The 22325-nt window shown below is 40.1% G+C and overlaps 1 protein-coding gene across 7 annotated transcripts; it reads right to left on the bottom strand.

The window, feature by feature from the left end:
• Positions 1 to 4566: 4566 nt before the first annotated feature.
• On the bottom strand, positions 4567 to 22298 carry INTS12 (integrator complex subunit 12). Of its 7 annotated transcripts, none has more exons than XM_032685207.1 (8): positions 22199 to 22249; positions 17860 to 17988; positions 16142 to 16305; positions 14087 to 14233; positions 13350 to 13537; positions 9388 to 9547; positions 7903 to 8055; positions 4567 to 5524 (listed from the first exon to the last, which is right to left on the bottom strand). In XM_032685207.1, the coding sequence occupies exons 3-8, from the start codon at positions 16295 to 16297 to the stop codon at positions 4943 to 4945; spliced, it is 1386 nt and encodes a 461-aa protein (XP_032541098.1). In that variant the 5' UTR covers positions 16298 to 16305; positions 17860 to 17988; positions 22199 to 22249; the 3' UTR covers positions 4567 to 4942. The 7 variants fall into 7 exon arrangements, with proteins under 7 accessions (XP_032541098.1, XP_032541095.1, XP_032541097.1 ...); XM_032685204.1 differs by lacking the exon at positions 22199 to 22249 and adding an exon at positions 21190 to 21341 and having other exon boundaries at positions 17860 to 21085; XM_032685206.1 differs by lacking the exon at positions 22199 to 22249 and adding an exon at positions 21190 to 21341.
• Between the last annotated feature and the right edge of the window lie 27 nt (positions 22299 to 22325).

Raw genomic sequence — 22325 nt, 5'->3', positions numbered from 1 at the left:
CAGAGTCCTAGGCTCTGACCTCCGGCACCTATGTGCTTTACCATCTTCCCTTTGTTTGGATGGTGCTGTGAACTTTAAGTAGGAGTTCACCTCTTCAATGCAAACACAGATTGAAGAATTATTCCTTCTGAATTTTCATCTTTGGAAGCTTCACTGAGTAATTACCTCCTTCAAACACTTAAGTATACTTCTGCTGTCATTTTAAGATAGCTTTTAAACATGAAGAAAAGTGAAGTGGACCTAACACCTGCACTAGGAAGCACAGCCATGACAATCCTTGTTCCCACAGATCTATTACTGATAATTCCTCTTACAATATTGTTTGTTCAGAAATAGTGACAAAGTTCTTCTTTAAATTATTGCAATAATAAAAATCTATTTTTGTAAAGATGTTTCTTCTTATTTATTTTTTTTAAACAAGATGTTTTCCAGAAGCAAAATGCTTTATATGCTATCCAACATCTGCCTGCAAAATTAGCAGAGGAAACAAGAGTTGCCTCAGACAAAATGCTCCATTTCTACTATGCATCCTAGCTTATCTATAAAAAGTTCTAAGATAAAAATATTAGAACTTGTCAAACACTCAAAACACTAAGCCAGTTTAAAAATACACTTCAAGGTTCCAAATATCAGTATAGTTCTTTTCTAGCTGTTCCTGAGGTTGTGACCGTTACTTACTGCTCTGTCCAGCCAGAGGTCTGTCATGACTTGTAGTAGATAAAAGCTTGTAAATTACAGAGCTTTGTGTCAGACCTTTCTTTTTAGATGCAGATATCACCAGCATCCCCTAGTCCAGCCAGAAGGAACATTTATGGAACCAGAGTAACCTATCATTTCACGTTACAGACGGTATCAAATTTTGGGCATCTATTAAAAAAACATCATATTTAAGTAGAAGTAAAATACTACCACAAATTTATAAAATGTTTAAGGAAAGTTATGTAGCTGTTTTTATAGTAAATCACAGGGCAATTTGTATTGGGGACAGAAAAATCGCAGGACTATTTTCCAGTTATTTTTTCTAAATAAGAGGTATGCTTCTCAAAATTCAGACAGGCCTTCCTTCTTTCTGCCCTACACTGTGTTCCTCAACCTGACGTACGACTTCAGTCAAACAATCCTGTAGAACAGACTCCTTTCCTGAAAATACAGTTGTTAATTCCATCCTAACTATAACATCAAAGCAGAAAGCAACTGTTCCCTTCAATCTACTCTGTTTTTCAGCAGTGCCTATCTTACATATTCAAGCTAAACACTTGATTTAGAAGACCTGGTCTCTGCTATAAATCCTTTCTGATATAATACTTCAAAGAATCACAATCCTAACTGACACTTTTATACCAGCAGAAGGAGACTTTATATTTCATTTAAGAAGCTGGGAAAGTTACAGTGGAAGAAAGTCTTTCACTGATACAAATTGTAGCTGTATTGCAGATTTTGCTAATACAGGGATAGTGACAAGTCCAGCTAGAATTGCCCTTATTAGAGGGAAAAGACCAGCATGCACTAAAGGTACAGCCTAAGTTATTTTATTCTGAATGGAGATACCCTACAGTCAATCCATGCCAGAGTTATAGACATAAAAACATCAGGATATATTTGAATCAGGTCTCAGAAGTATTTTAAATGGCATCAGCTACCACAACTTAAAAACAAGGATCAATTTTGTTCTGCCTGTGTTTACCCCACAGGTGGCACCTAAAGTAATCTGCACAGTTCAGCTGTAACCTCCTGAATTCTCATGAGCAAAGCTACATGTATGTTCAGAGGCAAGACAGAGGCAGCTAGCACCTTGAACATTCCTCTGGGAGCAGGTTTTACTACTGGAATGAACACTTTACATAGCAGCATTCCAGCCATTTAAAGAATCTATCTTCACACTACTACTTAGATCTAGGCAACAGTCTTCTGATTAACACTTAGGAAGAAAATATGCCTTCTGCTTGCTAATGGAAACTGCTTCAGGGTCTTTTCCTAGTATACCACCATTAAAAACCCTCTATTGGAAAGGAAGAAGGATGGGCTGATCAAAAAGCAGTAAAAGTTCTGGATTCCTCCTGCTCATGTTGTTATTTTTACATAGCCCTGGAAGCCACAGGCACTACAAAGTCTTTTTAACTCCGAAGGAAAAAATAGTTGAAAAAATGTGCAAATTTGCCAGGTAGCTGAGGCAATCCCGAGTAAATGAAACTATTCCTTCCAACGTTTAAGGAACGTTAGCCTAAATCTTAATTGTGGAGAAGGGAAATGAGGCATGGGAAATAGCTGCATGTACCACCTTTACACATACCTAAAATACAGGATGGATAAAAATGGATGCCTATGAAAGTCTGCATGGTGGGTTGACCATGGATAAATGCTAGGTGCCCACCAAAGCCACTCTGCCACTCCCCTCCACAGCTGGGCAGGGGGGGCTGGAAAATAAGGTGGAAGCTTAGTGGGTCAAGTTAAAGGCAGGGGGAGATCACACCAAGTACCATTACTGGCACAACAGATTCAGCTTTGGGAAGATTAATGTGACTTATTACCCATCAGAGTATGATAAGGAGAAAATAAAACACTCCTCCCTTATTTCCAGGCTTTACTCACGAATTCACCATCTCCTTTCCCAGCAGTGTGGGGAGACAGGGAATGGGGGTTGTGGTCAGTTCACCACACATCATTTCTGCTGTCCCCTCCTCCTCAGGGGGAGGACTCCTCACACTGTGAGGTCCCTCCCAAAAGAGACAGTCTTCCACCAACCTCTCTAGCACAAGTCGTTTTCACAGGCTGCAATTCTTCATGAACTGCTCCAGCATGGGTCCCTTCCACAGGGTGTAGTCCTTCAGGAACAGACTGCTCCAGCATGGATATCCACAGTGTCACCAGTCTTGCCAGCAAACCTGCTCCAGTGTGGTCTTCTCTCTCCATGAGGCCACAAGTCCTGCCAGGAGTCTGCTCCAGCACAGGATTACCATGGGGTCACAGCTTTCTTCTGGGCATCCACCTGTTCCACCATGGGGTCCTCCATGGGCTACAGGTGGATCTCTGCTCCTCCACGGACCTTGATGGGCTGCAGGGGTCAGCCTGCCTCACAATGGTCTGCACCACAGACTGCAGGGGAACCTCAGCTCCTGGAGCACCTCCTCCCCCTCCTTCTCCACTGACCTGGTTGCCTGTAGAGTTGTTGATCTCACATATTCTCACTACTCTCTCTGGCTACACTTGCTGTTACACAGGTTTTTTCCCCTTAATATATTACCTCGAAGGCTGATGAGCTTGGCCTTGGCCAGTGGCAGGTCCATCCTAGAGCCAGCTGGCAGCAGCTCTGTCAGATACAGGGGAAGCTTCTGGTAGCTTCTCACAGAACCAACTCCTATAGCCCCCTCACTACCAAAACCTGGCCATGCAAATCCAATACAGTCAGAGATGTTTTGACATCTAGAGATGCTCCCCTCATAGAGAGGGAATAGAGAGAAATTGCCAAATGCCAGTCACAGAGAGCAAGACTCAAGATCATTTCCCAGTGCCCAACTTGAACCAGTTCTGGAGAGCTGAACACAACCTGGACCAGCTGGGACAAAGAGAAGGACCACAAACTGTGAAGAAGAGCTCAGAGGTAGGAGTGGAGAGCTGGAAGACGTGATACTTCCCAACTACCTGTCTTGGGTGGGTGGTAAAGCATTAATCCACACATGGCTGTAACAGAGTCTGGCAGGATATGTAGAAACAACTGAAGGGACGCTTGTGGGTGTAAAAACTAGGTCTAGTTAAGAAAAAGTCAGGAATGCCTCCATAGGAAGCTCCCAAGAGCTCTCAAATCTCCTTCGTAACAGTAGCTGGGCTAAGTGCAAGACCATGCTCAGGCAGGGAAGTAGAGGGGACTCACGCTCTGAAAAATGAAGAGAGACAAACTCATCCCTCTATTCCTTCTGTGTATGAGAAAGCAGTAAGTGTAGGTAACAATCATATAGCCTGTGGCAGAACAGTGGAGAGACCAGAAGCTTCATTTTCCAGACCAGCTGGTAGGCAATTCTTCTTTGGCACATGCCAGGCTCATGAGTTTTACAGCAATACTTTGGAGCAAGGAATACTTAGGTAATCAAAAAGTCTTCTGTGTTTCAGGTGTGCCAGAAAGGAAGCAAACTTACTAACACTCAAGACAATTCCCTCCATTTTCTTCTATTTTTTCCCCTCTCTCACATCATACAACAATGTTGTTCAATTAAAATATACACTAGTTTCCACTTATTTTCCATTCCTATTCAATAGGACAATATTAAGGCCCTCTACAGTTTAAGAAAGCTTGAGAACACTGCCTTGACTCTTTTCCGCTCTTTTTGCATGAAGTTTCTCACTGTATAAAACCAAAATAGGCCAGTTAACCAAACTACCAACCAAAAACTCGCCATTTAAATATACTGTTGTTTAACAGTTAATTTTTGAAAATGTTTAAAAGAAAATGCATTTTTTTTCCATGATGAATCTGATAATTTGAGATAATTAACTCTGCATAATATAGAGAACTCTGAACACCTCAAGCATTTTAAGTGTTGGAATACGAGGTGAAAGAAAAGTGGCAATGACTTCCCAGATTAATAATCCTTTTATTATTAACATTTAAGAATGATGGTTTCAGAAAGTTCATTTTATTAAGTGTCCCCATAAATGTGGGGTTTTTAATATTTAAAAATACCCAACTTTTACAATTTTAAGTTTCAGTGCTTTGAGCTACAGAAACAGGAGCATATAATAGTGAATTCCTCCAACATACTCAGTTCACAGATTTACAAGGCAGAAGGAATATCAGAATTATTGAAGTTTGACCTCCTGTATAACATGAGTTTTGGGCTTCCCTGATTTAACCTCCATTTCAGTCCAGTAACTGGGGGATTTCCTTTAACAAAAACACCAATGCTGCTGTTTCACAGAACATAACCAACAAAATTAGCAAGCAGACGTACTACTTCTTGAGTTTCTTTTGAGCAGCCTTTTTCTTGACCATCTGTAACCTTTTCATAGCATTGAGCTGAGATTCCTGAGAAGTTGGGCCCTTTAGGGAGGCTGACTGATTACCAGTATCTGCGGTGGTTTTACTCGTGCTGCCCCCGCTGTTCCCTGAATTCCCGCTGTTGCCGTTCCCGCTGCTCCCCTGGCTGCTGGTGCTCGGCGCGGCACTGCTGGGACTCGGGAGACCCACTTTGCTGACGTTGTCACTGCTCACTGAGCGGCTCAGGGTGGTTTTCCCCAGTGTCAGAGGTGGAGGAGGTTTCAGCTGAACAGGGTTTGTGCTGTTGTTGGTAGAAGCTATTTTTGACCCTAGTCCTGTTTTTGAGGTTGCCAACCCTGACAAACCCACAGGTTTCTGGTTATTTGAAGAAGTTGCCGGTTTCCCACTGGCACTCTGTGCTGTTGATCCCAGTTTGGCAGTGGATGGATTGGCAGAGGAGGTTTTGGCTGCAAAAGCAGCCCATCCTGTAAGGCCACTTGTTGCTGAAGAGGAAACACTTGTACTGGCAGAGTTCCCCGAAACTGCTGCTGAGGTCTAAAATAAAAAAGCATTCTTATTATAGTAGCATCTATTTGTGCAACACATCACAGTAGGAATACATTGAGCCTCTGTTTCAATTCTTTTCCCAGGATCATCCAATGGACAACATTTCATCACTGCTTACTGCAGTCGAAAGTACTAACACGAACAAGAAAGGATGCCAGGTGCAGCCAACTTTTAATCTCCCAGCCACATGGAACAAATAATACCTTTTCTCCCCTTCCTTCTATACAGTTAGCAGGCTACCATACAGCATTGTGATCCCTCCATGAACGCTAAAAGCCCAAATTTGTGAACTATATAAAAGGTGGTGGCTTGCCTTCCTTTTTTTTTTTTTTTACTGTTGTTACCCGGTGTCACTTGTTAACAAGATGACAGATGCTTGGACAAAAATCAGACATTGAACAATTTACTATTGCATTTATTACAGCCTTTTGGTCAAAGTAGCAGTATCTAAACTGTTTCCTTTCTCTCCCTTGGTTCTTAAAAGCCTGTACCACAGAGAGAATTAAAAAAAAAAAAAAAAAAAGAAGTCACTGCACTTCTTTTCTGTAGGTCTCTTCCCATTCAGGTACTGCAAAACACAAACCTTCTGCACACATGCTTGCACTTCCCCTGCTTGCAAAGTGCTATACACGTTACCTGAGTTCCCACACCTTAAACCCTATAACCCCCAGGTTTCAGATGGGGATGATATGCTGCGTTATTAAACCAGAGTTACAGCAAATGGCAGAGTTAAAATGAAAACTAAACCCCTCTATTTAAGTAATATCCCTTTTACAGTATTTCCAGAGAGTTTCTAAACAGTAAAGATGATGGATGAAATCAGGCCTCAGGTCTAACAACCCATTTAGGCAAATAAATAAGTCTGCTGAGGTGAAAAAAGTATTCTCAAGTATAAGAGCTTGAGCAATACCCATCATATTATTCATGATGGTTTGCATCCAGGTAGAGCAATGGCAAACATAACTCTGAGCACATGAACAGTTGCTTTGATTTTGAGTTAAAGCTGTGTTTTCCTAGGTAAGGGTCACGCTTTATTAGACTGCTATGTTTTTTACTATACTGCCTCTGGTTTACCACCTTTGAGCAACTTGTGACAGTATTTTAACTTTGGAAAAACAGAAATAGAAGCAACATAGAATCATGGAATAGAATCACAGAATGGTTTGGGTTGGAAGGGACCTTGAAGGTCATCTAGTTCCAACACCCTCGCCCACGCTACCCACTAGATCAAATTATGTGTAAGAAGCAGCAGTCTCCTAAATTAGATCTCAGAGTCAGCTAGAGTCAGCTAGAGTTTCCCTATTGTAGACTCATAGAACTGTCTAGGCCAGAAAAGACCTTCAAGATCATCAACTCAAAGTGTAAAGCCAGCATGTCCAAGTCCACTGTTCTCAGGAAGAAAAGCCTAACTGTTAAAATACACATGTTACTTGACCACAGAGACCAAATAATATATTTTCTATGATTCACAGAATCATAGAATGGTTTGGGTTGGAAGGGACTTTAAAGATCACCTAGTTCCAACCTCCCTGCTGTGGGCAGGGACACCTCCTACTAGACCAGGTTGCTCAAAGCCCCATCCAACCTGACCTTGAAAAAATGCAGGGATGGAGCACCCACACGTTCTCTGGGCAACCTGTTCCAGTGTCTCACCACCCTCACAATACAGAATTTCTTCCTAACATATAACCTAAATTTATCCTCTTGCAGTTTAAAACCATTCCCCCTTGTCCCATCACTACATATCCTTGTGAAAAGCCCCTCTCCAGCCTTCCTGTAGGTCCCTTTTAGGTACTGGAAGGCCCCCTGGAGCCTTCTCTTCTCCATGCTGAACAACCCCAGATCTCTGAGTCTGTTTTCATAGGAGAGGCTCCAGCCCTTCCCAGCTCCTTCCAGCAGTCCCCTTTGGACCTGGCTCTAACAGGTCCATGTCTTTCCTGCACTGAGACAGCTGGACACAGTAGTTCAGGCAGGGGCTCACAAAAGTGGAGCAGAGGTGCAGAATCACCTCCCTCAACCTGCTGCTGGGCCAGCTTCTTATGATGCAGCCCAGGATATGGCTGGCCTTTTAGGCTGCCAGGGCACATTTATAAAGATTTCTACTTGTATAAAACATCATTAAAAAACTTCATAGCGTCAGTTCTGTTCTTTCCCTTGTAACACAAAAATACAGTCAAGAGCTGGATGTTTTAGGGACTTACTGGTCAAGTGAGGGTTTTTTCCCCGTTCTTTCAGTGTTAATGCTATGGTGCTGCTCAGTCTGCATAGTATAGCAGACTGTTTTCATTCATGATTCTTGTGAGAAAAGATTATAATCTATGCAGTGAAACGTAAACTTTTCCTCTGGCAAATTTAAACTACATTACCTTGACTTCTGTTCTCTTGAATGCTAGAAAAGCTGGTGGGGTCTCAGGTTTTAACTTAATTTCTGGCTTCTTGACCAATGGATCCTTCAAAGCTGGTGCAACTGAAACCACTGCAGGAGCTGGTTTTTGAGGTGGCTTTTGTGTCTTCTGAGCCTGTGTAAGTGGTAGGAAAAAACCATGCCAAATTAGTTACAGACCCTATAACAGTGACTGTTTTGAATGTTAACAAAAAGCATGAGCATTTTAAGATTGCAATCTAGTCTTTACAACTTCAAGTTTAATGGTCCATGAGAAATGAGGTAATAGGGGATGTGGAGATAGTGCTGGTTATGGTATTGGAGACAGGGTCCAGCCACAAAGCATCCTGAATAGAACTTGCTATTTCAGCGTGGAAAGAGCTGCAGTGGTGACACTTAGAGAACAGGAAAGCACTGGGCCTTTACAGGAATAAGGCAAAGGAAGGTGAACTTGCAGAAGAAAGGGACATAGTCCAGCAGCACTGGGATGTGGGCTGCAAGAGCCTGCTAAGAAGTGGCAGGCAAAATGGCAGAATTCATGCCAAAAAAGAAAAAAGGAAAGGTCATATTGAAGGCAACTATTGAATGGCTGCAATCGCTATCCTGTGCAGGAACTGACCTTCAGCAAACACTCCTCTGAGTTCAAAGGCCTGATGATCATCAGAATAATCATGTATTTCAGTCAGTGATGATAATTCCTAGGCCAGGATCTTACATTGCCTTTTTTTCTTGTTTCTTAGTAGAGCCATTTCAAAAGATAACAACTTGCTAAGTTATCACAGAGCAGTTTCAAAACACACTTTCTGCTGTATAAAAGGGTGTGATTTTAAAACGTTGGAACTAAAGTCACTAATGTTTCATGCACCCAAGGTGCTGTCTTACTCTCATATTCATTTCTCATAATGAGATGAGTGCAATTCCAGTGGGATCCTGTTTAGTCAAGAAATTAACATGCAGATCAATCAAAATAAAGATTTTAATTTTATTTTTTTTTTACTGGAATGTGCTACCCTCAGCTTGTTTTTGAGCCTGAGAAAACTCAATGCTTGAGATCTGGACTGAAATTTGCAGTCTTGTCCTACAGGAAAGCAACCATTAATGTCCAAAGCTGAGAAGAAAACTATAACTGTAGGGCTATTTGGTAGACATATGCTAAAAACTGAGTATCACCCAAAATAAAGAAAATAAAAAGTTTCAACTGCTGCCTGCCAAGAAGGAAATAATCCTATTTCACTCCTCTTCACTCAACTTTGCATTTTTAAAAAACGTTTTTTAAGAAGCACATTACAGAATCCTCTTTGAGATGCTACATTAAAAAACACACCTGCAGCAAGGGAAGCACTGCTGAGAAAAACAGTTTTCCAACACGCTTCCAAAGATTTCTCTAACCCATAAAATACCCTCGCGTAGTAGAAATAGCCTGCTGTATTCAAATAGGGCTCACACGAGACAAAAAACTGACTCCTACCATTCTCTTCATCTGCCTGGTACAGCGGGCACAATACCATACAAGTCGAGGATCATTCACTTCCTTGTCTGTCACCTGAGGTTTATGGCAATCCTGGTGGTAGAGATTATGGCACTCCTGACACTCCACTAGCTGATTCACAAAAGTAACTGTCATTTGCCTGCAGAGCAAATAGTTAAGAACAGATTACGGAAGAAAGCACTTAGAGGATTATCCAATTGTTGAAAATTTTGCAAGGCTTAAGATAAAAATTAAAAATATTTTTGCTTTCACATATATTTCCTACCTTTGGCAAATGAAATGTATTCCTTTTCTTCCTGTATCAGCTCTTCCTAGCTAATATTTTAGAAACTTGATATTTTTAAAAGGTAATTTTTTTCAAGAACATCTAAAACTTCCACAATATTAAACGTGTATGACAGTTTTGATTTCTCTGTTTGACTTTTATATTAGAAATATAAGTCTTGCCTGCTTTGCTTCACCTGGGCGTTTATGGATACATCACTCTATAACAAACATGACTTCCTCATTATATTAGTATATGAAAGGCCTAGTCTCCATTTGTACAATTTTGCTGTAAGCTTTAGAGCAATACAGTTCAAGAACAAATAACTTCACAATGACAAGCCGGTAAGAGTGCTTTCTGCTGCAGGATTTGAAAGCATCATCATCATCCAAGCTCTACACTACTTTGAAGATGTTTTATTAGCCATCCTTTTGGTCCCTACTACATAAACAGACACGTGGAATTTGAGATAATACCAGAATCATGGAAAGATGGAATAGAAAGGATTAATTGTGCAGTCCTGCCTTGAAGCAAACATGCAAGCTGGTGATGAGGACTTCATTTTGCATGGGCCTCTGTTGAAAGTAATCATGCTGTATAAATGACAAATTAGTGATATATACGTGACTGGGAGTCTGCCTGTGAATTAGCCGAATACCATTTTCTTAACGATTTCTTCTTTCAGAGGACAAATCAAGCTATTTAATTGCTAAGCTGCTTTTGCTCATATCCCTGAGGAGCAGGTACCCAGGTAACCATGGAAACTCTATTTGTAGATGGGTGGGGAAAGGTAATCCCTTATTTCTTTATATAACAGAAAAATGAAGTCTGATACTACAACATTTTCTAAGAAATATTTCTCTTTTACACAGGCAATTTAAAAACAGAGGGAGAAAACTTTCTGAAATTCCAGGGTCCATTATTCTACATGCAGGATATTTGAAAGACATTTTGTTTGTTTTTCATTCCTAAATAAAGTGGATCAGAACAAAGCAGTGATTTTTTAACCTCATGTGTCAAGGCAGGAGACTCGTCCTATTTTAAAATTACAAAGAACAATCCCAGACTGATTAAAAAGTTAGGAACTCTTCATGATCAGAAACAAGTTAAACCATTTACTTTTAAATTATAAGATAACTAAGAAACAAGCCTAACAATTTTTTACCATCAAAAAACAAACAAAAAGGTATTAACAAAAAATTTGAAATTTTGTTATTTCGAACCCAGTGCTTTTTAAAGATTTTTTCTGGGATGAAAACTTCACAATCATCTACAAACTGCATACAGTATTTCCTCTTCATATAACTGAGGAGCCATGTAACTGCTGGGTCCTGTTTTTGCAAGACCTACAGGTACTGGAGAAGTTGAACTTATTTTAATATTCTCTCCCTCCTTACGCCTAAGTTGGCATAACAGAACAAGAAGAAAAACACAATAGGCATCAACGTGCAATACTCGTAATCACTGTGAAAATACATTTGACACTTGGCAAATCTTGAAGAAACATTTCATGTCTCTGCTTTAGTTTTTACATCTATAAAAAGGAATAGTTAATATTCGAATGCACTTTTTGCATTTGTGAACCCACAGCTGGGTTCTTGCCAACTTGTCTTCTTAAGCAATGTAAATATAAACTCTTTTGCTATGAACTCCACCTACTCTGCAATTGGACACGATGTTTTCATTCACAACTGGTTGAACAACTGAGTTATTAGAAGATGCCATTTTAAAAATACTATTCATACTTGAGTTATTTTACAAAGTATCCAGCGCTTTTATTCTTCATATGTATGGGGATATAATTATTTTGGCTCAAGATGGCCACCCCAAAAACAGTGCACATATTGAAAGTGAGCAGTAAATAGAGGAATACTATCTGACCAATGTGTTGGAGTCAGAACTCCGAAGCACAAATCCTCTGAAAAGCGTCTGGTTCAGCACAAGCTGGAGGTGCAGAACCACGTGACACCAGTCTCAGCAAGTTCTGTGTAAAATGAAAGTGATCCTGAGTGTCAGGGTGACTGTTGCCACCCCCTCTCTAACGGGTTGTTTCTTTCCCTGCAGTACTTCTCCCTCCTGCTGGCATCAGTTAATGAGAGCTACTTTAGTTAGCCAGGGCAGAAAAGTCTTTTGCAAGAACAATTGAGTTGGTGACCATGAGCATGTAGAAGCAACACCTTCAGCAGCCACATTAAACGTTGATTGTGGAACAGCTAATGGAACCACATACCCAGCCTGTGCTTTTCAAAGCAAAGTCTTGGCCATGCTGGGCACAGGAGTTGCATTTTCTTTAGTTTCTTTACTTTGCAGGCATTTCTCATTATGCCTGTATGTGTTTTTTTTTGCCAGGGAAGACAGAAAATTAATAATCCACAACAGCTCAAGACTGTCTAAAAAAAACCTTTTTGTTATCCCTTCCTGCCCAATAACTTAATACTATACTATTCTTAGTAGCATTTTAACATACCACCAAATGGGGATTTGCCCCTTTTAGGGGACAGAAAAAGTGGAATTTGAAGGAAAAAAAGGTAAAATTGAAATATTTATTTCATACTTCTTCCTTTTTCAGTGTCTCTATTAAGAAACTAAACATTTGAGCTAACATATGGAAATAATGTGACATGAAATCTCATCAGTCCACAATTGGTTACCAGTATAATTAGCTGCAACAACAGAAATCTATCATCCCTGGACTGCAGTTGCCTCTTTACCTACACAACCAGAATGATCATGAAAATGATGGAACAACGAAGTTATAAAGCCCAGTTTCACAAATGACTTAAGCTGAGCTGAAATACATACTTGCTACCGAAAGGCCAGTTCCAACCCCTTCTCTGTCCTGGCTCTACATTCTTGTATCCACACATGTGCCAACACAAGCATTTACTCTCACTAAGCTGACTGAAACCTAAACCTACTGAAAAACCCAAGTGGAAAGCTGATCCAGAAGCTGATTCAGCTCATCACAAAACTCTGTGTGCAATACACCCCCTAAACAGTACAGGGAAGGAGGTACAATTGGGAGAGCCAAACTGCTCCTTTTGGAAGCAGTGGAGGCTTAACAAGGACATAAATCATCTGTGAAACCAAATCCTGGTTTGAGTGATTTGATCCTAGGGTAGATATTCAAAAGTGAATTTTATACTTCTGTTAACACTAAATGTACTGCTAGCACAATGTTAATAAATCCAATTTTAGAGCCCTTACTGGAAAGTAAAAAGAACCTGTCTTCACTGCCAGATATATTTACTGAGAAAACATGGCTATGTGTAAATTAATGTCAAATGATTAGGAAAAGAGGAGCAACACATATACATCTCATAATAGTGCCACTTACAAATGCTTTCAGGAGAGAAGTGATTTTTTAAAATGCTTATCATTAGCCGTTAATACTTTAACTTGCTTTCCAATAATTAAAAACTGGTATTTGTCATGATAGGTTTTGCATCATGATTAGTTTTATTTTTCACTTGCCTTTTCCTGAAGAAAAGCTGTTTTTCTCATTAAAGGTTCTATTTTCAAGAAACTATTCTTATTCATGAAGGATGCTTAAATCTATTGTCAACTTTGGATATGTGCTTAAGTGATTTCCAGAATAAAAACTAAAAGCAGCATTAACTCAATGGTACACATTAAAAAAAAAGGTAACTACCTAGCAATGAAGACGTTGACTTACCTGCAAACCACACAGGCCAATCCCATTTCCATAGCAAAGTCATCAGCACTGGTTTCCTCAAAGCTAGATAAATCAGGCATGGATAAATCCTTGCTCGTCTGAACTGTAATAGGAGAGGAACGAGCCTCTTGCTTCTCTACTTTGGGCTTCTTTGGTGCATCAGCTCCTTCAGCAGTATCCCCTTTTGTCTATTAAACACATACAGAATGTGAAAACTCAAAATGCTAGTAGATATTATTAAAATGAGAAAATAATTGGCACAATTAGATTAGAAGTATAAGAAGGTATGCTTTACAGAGGACACATACAATGTATTTTCTTTAATTACATATTTTCTTCAAAATATTTAAGAACTAGAAGCTCAAGCCCACTTTTTGTACTTCACCTCAAAATCCTTGAAAAAGCTTTGGGAAACCCACATTTCAATTTGCTACATTTTAGTACCTTGTTATTATCAGGATGATTCAAAACAGAGAATCACAGAGTGATTTGGCTTGGAAGAGACCTTTAAAGGTCATGAAATCCAACTCCCCCTGCACTGAGAAGGGAAAACAATCACAGAAAAATTATAACAAGGCTTTTGTTGGAGTGCCTAAAGACATGATTGGCTAATGCAGCTCACAGGTTACGCACCACTAGATGAGCTGAGCTACAGAGACTGAAAAGGGAACCTTCTGTCTAAAACACCTTCCAGGTTATATACCAAGTTATTTCATTAGAGAACAAAAATCACTTACTTTATCAGCAGATCTCTTTTCTGTTTCTTTTTTCACCTTTTCTGATGCAGTGGGCTTGCCATTGTTGTTGCCAGAGGGCAAACTAGAAGAAGTTTTAGGCTCTTGCTTAATAGGTTTGGTAACAGATACTTTTGGTTGCTCAGCTTCCTAAAAACAGAAACAAAAATTGAAGGCAAACCCTACACTTGAGATACTTCCCAGTTTGCAATTAGTTAGATACCAGGATAGGCAAACAACATATAACACCAATAATTTACACACACACTTTTCAAAAAAAAATTTCTTCAATATCTTCATACCACGTCAATAAATTAGTGTGTATAAGTTGCAGACAATTAGTAAAACCTCCCCTTACCACTCACCTTCCAGAGTGAAAGGTGCTCCTTTTCCAAAGACAGATCCTCTTTGGAACATTAATTAAAAAGGAAGACATTTCTGCTTTTAAAATTCAAAGAGATAATGAACACAAATTTTCAGATAATTCTGAGGACAAAATTCAATATAAGCTGAAAACACAACCTGACATCTGATGTAACCAGACACCAATACTTCAATCCTTCATGGAGAAAAACATTGACCTCTGCTGAATCTCAGTCCATATTCATCTAGCAGATGAATAAATTTAGATCTCAACAGGAATCAACAGTTCTCATCAATGACGCCTTAAGGTCGGCAATGGACAATAACCAAGAGAGTCTGTAAATGAGTGATTAATCACACTAACGCACAGGAGCAAGGTACCCCCTCTCAGCTGGTAAGAAGGCAGTAATTCTCTGCTCTGTACTGGGACAGGTCCTAAGCCCTGAGCTTCAGCTCTCTGAAGTTTGTTGACTTCCTGTTGCATCCAGGGTCAGGTTGCATCCTCATCTGACTGACTGTGGTAACTGTGCTCCCTACTCTGTTCTTGGATGTCATGGTCAACCATAAATTAATCCTGCAGCCTTATAAGAATGCAAGGAAAGAAACCATTACATTTTTTTTCATTTCTGAGCTTTGCAATCTAGCTGATACTGGAGACATACTAAAAAGAAGAGAACAAAAGATTTCTTCCTCTGCCCTGAGCTTCAGTTTCACCTGAGGGCAGGTGACTGCCAGCCAAGCTGTTATTAGAATTGGCTTCCCAAGCCTCTTTGCACTATTATTGATCTCTCTGCTTCCTCTTTAAACCACAAATTGCGTCTTTGAGCTCTGAGGGCACTCGAGAGTTTTGAGACCTGTGTTAGGGGGAACTGCAGTTTAGGTTTCAGGGAGCTGAACAGAAAAGAGTTAGACAACACCGTACAAGCATGATATATGCTGAGCAGTGCCTTTTAGTTATTTGGAACCACATAGATGTAGAAATGAAATATTACTGATGTATCAGCATACAGATCATTATTATAACATACCAGGCTGACTTCCAGGCATCCTAGGGGAGAACACTACCTCATTATCCATATGGCAATATGCAGCAGTACGAGGATGTCCCCGCTTGGTTATTTCCATTCACTAATTTGGATTCAAATAGTCCCTCTAGCAGGTGTTCAGTGATTTTCGGTAGATGAAAAATAATGTTTGTCCATTGGACGGCAATGGTTCCAGACTGCAAATCATTTCTGCTTTGAACCATTTCGTGTTTTTCATTCTCATATGACTTCATCAACAGAATTTCACAGAAAGAGACCCAGCTTTATCAGTAAATAGCTTGTTCTGTTTCATATTTATCTGTGGCAAAAGTAATTGGCATTTTAAAGACCTTTTAGCTCTGAAATGTAACTGCAGAAATATGTAAGTTTGGGCTCACCTTACACAGCATGTCTGATATAATGTAGAATATCTCTTTTAAAGGTCTTGGTATATCAACAAGGTAGATTTTTTTTCCCCATTAACTTCTGTTAATTGAATAGATTATGTTGCATAAAAGGGAAATGATGAATATGAACATTCCATAATTACTTTTTCTTTTTCCTAAACTTCTGATTCTCTTTTAACTTTCCAGCTATAAAAGAGGAACTAGGAATAGAAGGAGCTCTGTAAAGGCATACAAAAATGACCCATGCTCTCTAACACCAATACCTTCTGAGATGGACGATAGCTTGACTCAGTTCCTCTGGCCAAAGACTCATCAAGAAGTGCTTTCAGCTTTTCTGCAGAGTCCTTACTCTTTGAATGCAAGAAGCCCAGGGCTTTCAGAAAAATGGGATCAAGCTCCAAGTTCACTGTAGCAGCCATAGTGGTGTCTTCAGAGGGAGTTTGAATGAAAAAAAACCAAAAAACAAACAAATAAAGAAAATCAATGACAACTTTATTCATTTGGAGCATAACTCAAACAGCATGGGGCTAACAGAAGACCTATTTTTTTTGCAAAATGGAATGACATCAAATCACAGGAAGGATGATATGTGAATTAATTATCACTAGAAGATGACTGATTGTGAACTCTTGAGTTGCAAAACTTGAATTTGACTTTACATCTGAAATTATGTCAAATTAATTCTTTGGCATATCTGATATTCAGAAACTAAACTCATCACACTCAGGTAAATGAAACAAATATTTCATATTCTTGATATTCCATACATAAAGAATATTGAAAAGTATGCAAAACAAGCGTTAACTTCAAGGAAAGCAATTACTACCCTTCTCCTCAACATTATTTGCACATACAGTTATTTCTAACTCATGGCTTGTTTAAGAGTAACTAAAACATCTTACTTGCAGAAAAATTAACTTTTGAAACTTCTGACAAAAACCCAGCTCATTGTAGCATACAATATAAGATACAAACAGCTAGTGTATTATTTTATTCAAATACCTGAAAAAACACCCTATCCATTTTTAAATTTAGCTGGAACAGTGAGCAAATTTATAACTTAGACTATGACTTAACCACACCCCCATGTGACAGTCTGAGTTTTAATGTCAAGTAATGACCACCCACAGCTTCAATATGCCACAGTGACAATGTAAATGGAACAAAGTGAGAAAAAGGTTAGAACTAATTTAAAAAAATTATGTTTGCTTCAGAGCAATACATTCTGGCACTCTGGAGCCTTCTCGGTTCATTTCTTTAACAAAAGCTCTAAGGAACTGCATTTACATTGGAAATTGTACTTAAAAAGATCTAACTTAATCAGTAATTGACAATTAATAATTTAAGAAATAACATGGGAAGTTATGGGAACACATCAGGATGCTTTATGGTTTTGTTTGGTTTTGATTTTTTTGGTTTTTTTACACAATAATCTAGAAGATGTTCTTGAAAAGCCTTTCATCAGTTCTGCTCAAAAGCACTGGACAGCCTTTTTAGTTGGAGCTTCCAAGCTTTTGTCTGATTAATTCCTTTTGATATTCATGGCAGTGAACTTTTACCTCTCTGGTCAAAACACCAGCAGTGGTAGCCTGCTCCCTTAACACTTGCCTAGAAGTCCCTAGGAACCTTTATCTCATGCTGAGCTTTCACGAGACACCAGAGAATCACTTGACTGAGATCATCAAGGAGTTCAACATACAGTAGACTTCATAGGGATTTTATCAATGGACCCAGCAGAGAGTTAAGAATCCTCTTCAAGAGTCTCTTCTCTCTTCCTTAATCTTTGCTACTTGACAAATCATTTTCTGGTGGCCACAGAACTTCTGCTAGTAATACCACACACCAGTTACTCTGCTTTTTCACTGATCAAGCAGAGACTGCAGTGAAAGCCCCATCCAGACAATTCAGTCTCTCTCTGATGATTACAAAAAGTGAATTCACAGTGCATGGAAAGCAGATACCCTTTTTTTAATGCATCTACCTCTAACAGATGCTCAAGCTGCTCTCAAGATCTGTGGGTAGGTTATCTCCTCCATTTCTTTGTTCTGTGAATATGCCTTTTACAAGAGTCAGTACCACATACTCTTAAACTAGGACTCTGCTAAACCCTCTGTTGAATGAAAGTAGAATCAAAACACTAATTTCAAAAATTTTGTAGAATCCCCTGCTAAAAAACAATACTTTCAGTTCTTCTCTGAGGCTTCTACTAGGAGTACACACTTGTCTAGAGGAAGAACAGGTAGCCAAACAGTCATTAGCAGCCAATTCAGGATGCCTGTAATATTTAGAGAACAAGTATAAGCACACTAATTCAATTTTCATCTAGCTGAAGATTTCTTTCTAGCTCTAGCTTTTTAAAGACATATATTGAAAGGAACTGTTAACCCCCAAATTTCAAGAGGGTTCTCTGTATTTATTCTTTTATTTGCTATGAAATTGCAGCAATTCTACTTCTATTCTCATATTTCTTTATTCTCTTAATGTCATAGGCTACTTCAGTTACAACTAATATCACAAGAAATTTCTCAAGAGAGGGGAAGGAACTGGGCTTGTTAAACAGTTCAAGAATGCTCAGCTTAGGCATGTATTTTCAAATTAAAAAAGAAATCTATTTGTGATTTAGAGGAAGTCTATTCAATGGGAAGATGAACACATCAATAGCTGCCTTAAAAACAGCATCACCTGAAAAAGTAAATTGATAATTATGCTCTCCTTACTGGACCATAACAACACAACTGCCAAACAGACTAATACCAGTAACTGACCTGGTCCAAAAGGCAAATTACTGCTTCTGGTAGTAGCCCTTTCCAGATGTTTACAGATCAAACAGTTTTTAAGTATAAAACAGTGGTTTGACACTTAAAAACCTAAGATCCAACTACATTCATTCATGTTTTCATTCATAAACTGCTCCTCTGGCAGCGGAAGCAGCATACAGCAATGTGATAGCCTTGAGATAAGGACAGCAGAGTGTTCTAACAGTGATGCCACAGGCTGTTCTGCAAGACAGACCTTGACTTTCTTCTTGAAGGGGAATCTTTGTACAAGAAATAATTCAAATGCTGTTTAGGAAAAAAAAGTATAGCACTGTCTTTTCCTTAGCAGTTTGATAACTCAGCTGTGAAATTAGATGACTGTGCTAAAAAAACCCCCAGAGCAGAACTGGTTTTGCTCAAAGCAAAAGCACCCTTCTTGCGACTCAGCATTCAGCCATCAGCCTAGCCCTAAAAGCACCTTTCTCAGCTTAGGTCTCTGTTTGGTACTTCTTCACTATTATATAAGAACTGTTTGATGATGGATACACAAGACCAAACATAAGGCAACAAAACTCCCTGAAGTATCGGAGATTATATTAAGAATCCTACAAGGAACAATCATGGAGTAGCCTCCCAACGTGTACTATTCGAAGTGGTTTAAATCCCTGTGGGGAAGAATAATGCTAATTAGTAGGCTGTTATTTTTAAAACATCCAAGAATTTTTGGATTCTCTCATTTCTTGAGCATACTTTGTTCTTCTGCCAAATACATACAAGTTTAATGGAGCACTATACAGAATATATGGTCCTCCAATTTAATAGAGTTATTAGATTTCTAGGATCTTAAGGAAAAAAGAGCCCTCTTTTTTTTATTTATTTGCCATCTACTATGTTGCATACCTACATATCTATTATCTTATTCATTATAACTTGCAGTTAAAGGGATCTACTTCCATTACATTTTCAGATATGGTCGTATTTTTATCCATCTGTTTCTGAACTCCTGTTTCTATTATTTTCTGAGACAACTGTACTACTGAAGATATTTTTCCAAGAAAGCACACACCTTCAATTTATATTGCAATGCTATTATCAAACCCATTCTTTTATAAACTCGGAAATATTTTTATTTTTCACTGACACTGATGATTAAAAGGACTTCCACTCACATATCCTTTTCAGCTACCTTCAACATATGTAGCAGTAAACTTAAAACCTAGTCACATGAAACAACAGCACATAATTCCTGCCAACACACTCACTTCACTGTGTTTATCAATAATTAATTTATCATGATAACATCAATTCACTTTCTCCCTCCCCTTCAGATTCTTCCGTTCCTCAGAACTTACTCTCTTCCTGACTAATCAGTGACAGTGGCAGATTTTGCTTATTTACCAATAATACCTTTTCCAGATCACTTCCAGATGTAATGTAAATCTTAAGAAAGTAGATCAAGGAAAATCTTAAAAGCAGGAAAAAACAAACTTCTGTTTTCAGTTTTTGCTTTTGCATCTTAATCAGGACTTGATTCATGACAGCATAATTTCTCAGTTACCTTCCACAAGGGACATTTCAAAACTCACACACTTCAGTAGTCTGGAAAACTGTATTAATCAGTTCTCATTTATCTGTTATCTTCTGCAAAGAATCTTCTAAGACTAGAGTAAAATTTCCTGCTATGTAGTTACTAGTACTGGTATCCTTAATTTTACATTCTATTCCACACCATATTTTATAATATACTTCTAAATTATTATCTCAATCAATATCACTGTAATCCATTTATCCAAAATGTCTAAGAATACACTATTTGCCGTTTTCTCCTCAGAAATAGTGAATTATTTAAGAATCACAGAATCATTTAGTGTGGAAGGGATGTCACATGGTCACCCTGTGCAATCTCCTGTTCAAAGTGAAGTCAACACTGAATTCAGACCAATTTGCCCAGGACGTTTCCAGTTGGATCCTGAAAACCTCCAAATACAGGAATGTGAAAAACCTTACGGGCAACCTGTCCCAACGCCTCACTACCCCATTTCCTTGTTTGGAATTGGAAGTTCTAACTTGTGCTGTCTCTCATTCCCCCTCAAAGGATCTGACTACAAAGACTAGCTCTATCTTTTCAAAAATCTCCTTAGGTTTATAAAGGCTTCCATTAGGTCCCCTTAAGCCCCCGGCAGATGGCATCCAGCACTTCCTTCAGATCTAGCTATTTTGCCACAGGGGACAAGCCAGGTAGTCAGTAATGACTTATCCTTGGTAGATCACGAGATGGCTATCCCTAGTGTCCACCAGCTCCTCCTTATGCCTACAAATGGCCTCCTCCATGATCTTTCCAGATGGAAGCAGCAAGGCCTGTAGTTGTCTTGCTAGTCCCTCTTGCCTTTTTTGGAGATGAGCATAAAATTTGCCTTTCTCCAGTCTTTGGGATCTCCCTAGTCTCATGGCCTTTAAAAGATGACAAAAAGCAGCTCTGTGAAGATGGACCTGAAGATGGTGTTTCAACACATGCCATTGCTCATTGGTTTAAGTCACTGGCAAATTGAGTTTACCTGCACTACTGTTTTCACCTTTCCTTAATCCAGTGTATACTGAAATTTATCAAGCTCACAAATTCCTGGGTATCATCCTCCTGGAAACTTCTTGGTGACAAAATCAAACCTTAGTTAAAACGGAATTTCTGAAATAGTTACACCAAAGCCACAACACGACCCTCTGCAACCTACTTGCTGCAAATCTCTCCCTGAGATTTCCCTTTAGGAATGCACAAACGCCTCTCCCCTGAAAGTAACACCTTAAAATGTTTAAGATAATAAAAAGCCACTCCCCGTTAGCGCCCTGCACCGAGTTGCTCAGGGCAGCGGCGCCGGGGGTGCCCTGTGCCCGGGAGAGACCGTCCGGGCACCCACCGGGACAGCGCGGCGCCCGCCGCCCCTCCCAGCCCCACAGGAGACCCACAGCTCACCCCGGGGCGAGGGTAAAAGCCGCCAAGGTGGTGCGGGCTCCACTCTTCCTCCTCCCCAAACCCTTCTTCCTCCCTCACCCCCAAACCCCCTCTTCCTTCCTCCTTCTCCCCAAACCCCCCTCTTCCCCGCTCCTCCTAAATCCCTCTTCCTCTTCCCAACCCCCTCTCTTCCCCCATTCCAACCTCCTTTCTTCCTCCTCCCAAAACGCCTCTTCCTCCTTCCTCCTCCCAACCCCCCCCTTCCTCTTCCCAAACATCTTCTCCACCGTTTTCCTGCTTCCCAAACCCTTCTTCCTCCCTCTTCCCGAGCCCTTTCTTCCTCCTCCCAAACCCCTCCTCCTCCTCCCAAACCCCTTCTTCCCCTCCCAAACTCCTTCTTCCCCTCCCAAACCCCTTCTTCCCCTCCCAAACCCCTTCTTCCCCTCCCAAACCCCTTCTTCCGCCCTCCAACCCCCTTCTTTCTCCTCCCTCTTCCTCCTCCCCAAACCCGTCCTCCTCTCTCCTCCCAAACCCCCCTTTCTTTCTCCCACCCCACTCTTTTCTCCTCCCAGACCCCCTCTTCCCGATCCCCGCAGAGCCGCCCGCTGGGGTCTCACCGGCGGCGAGGAGGAGGAGGAAGGCGGAGGAAGGCGCACAGGCGGGTCCGCCGCCACGCCGGTCCCCCCGCGCCCGGAGTCCGGCGGGTGGCAGTTCCGGGCGGTGCGCGGGGCCGGGGCAGGAAGG

This window comes from Chiroxiphia lanceolata, chromosome 4, assembly GCF_009829145.1.
Source record: "Chiroxiphia lanceolata isolate bChiLan1 chromosome 4, bChiLan1.pri, whole genome shotgun sequence".
NCBI classification, from domain to species: domain Eukaryota; kingdom Metazoa; phylum Chordata; class Aves; order Passeriformes; family Pipridae; genus Chiroxiphia; species Chiroxiphia lanceolata.
Note: the sequence above shows the minus strand (reverse complement) of the source record. Positions and strands in the feature narration are given on the sequence as shown.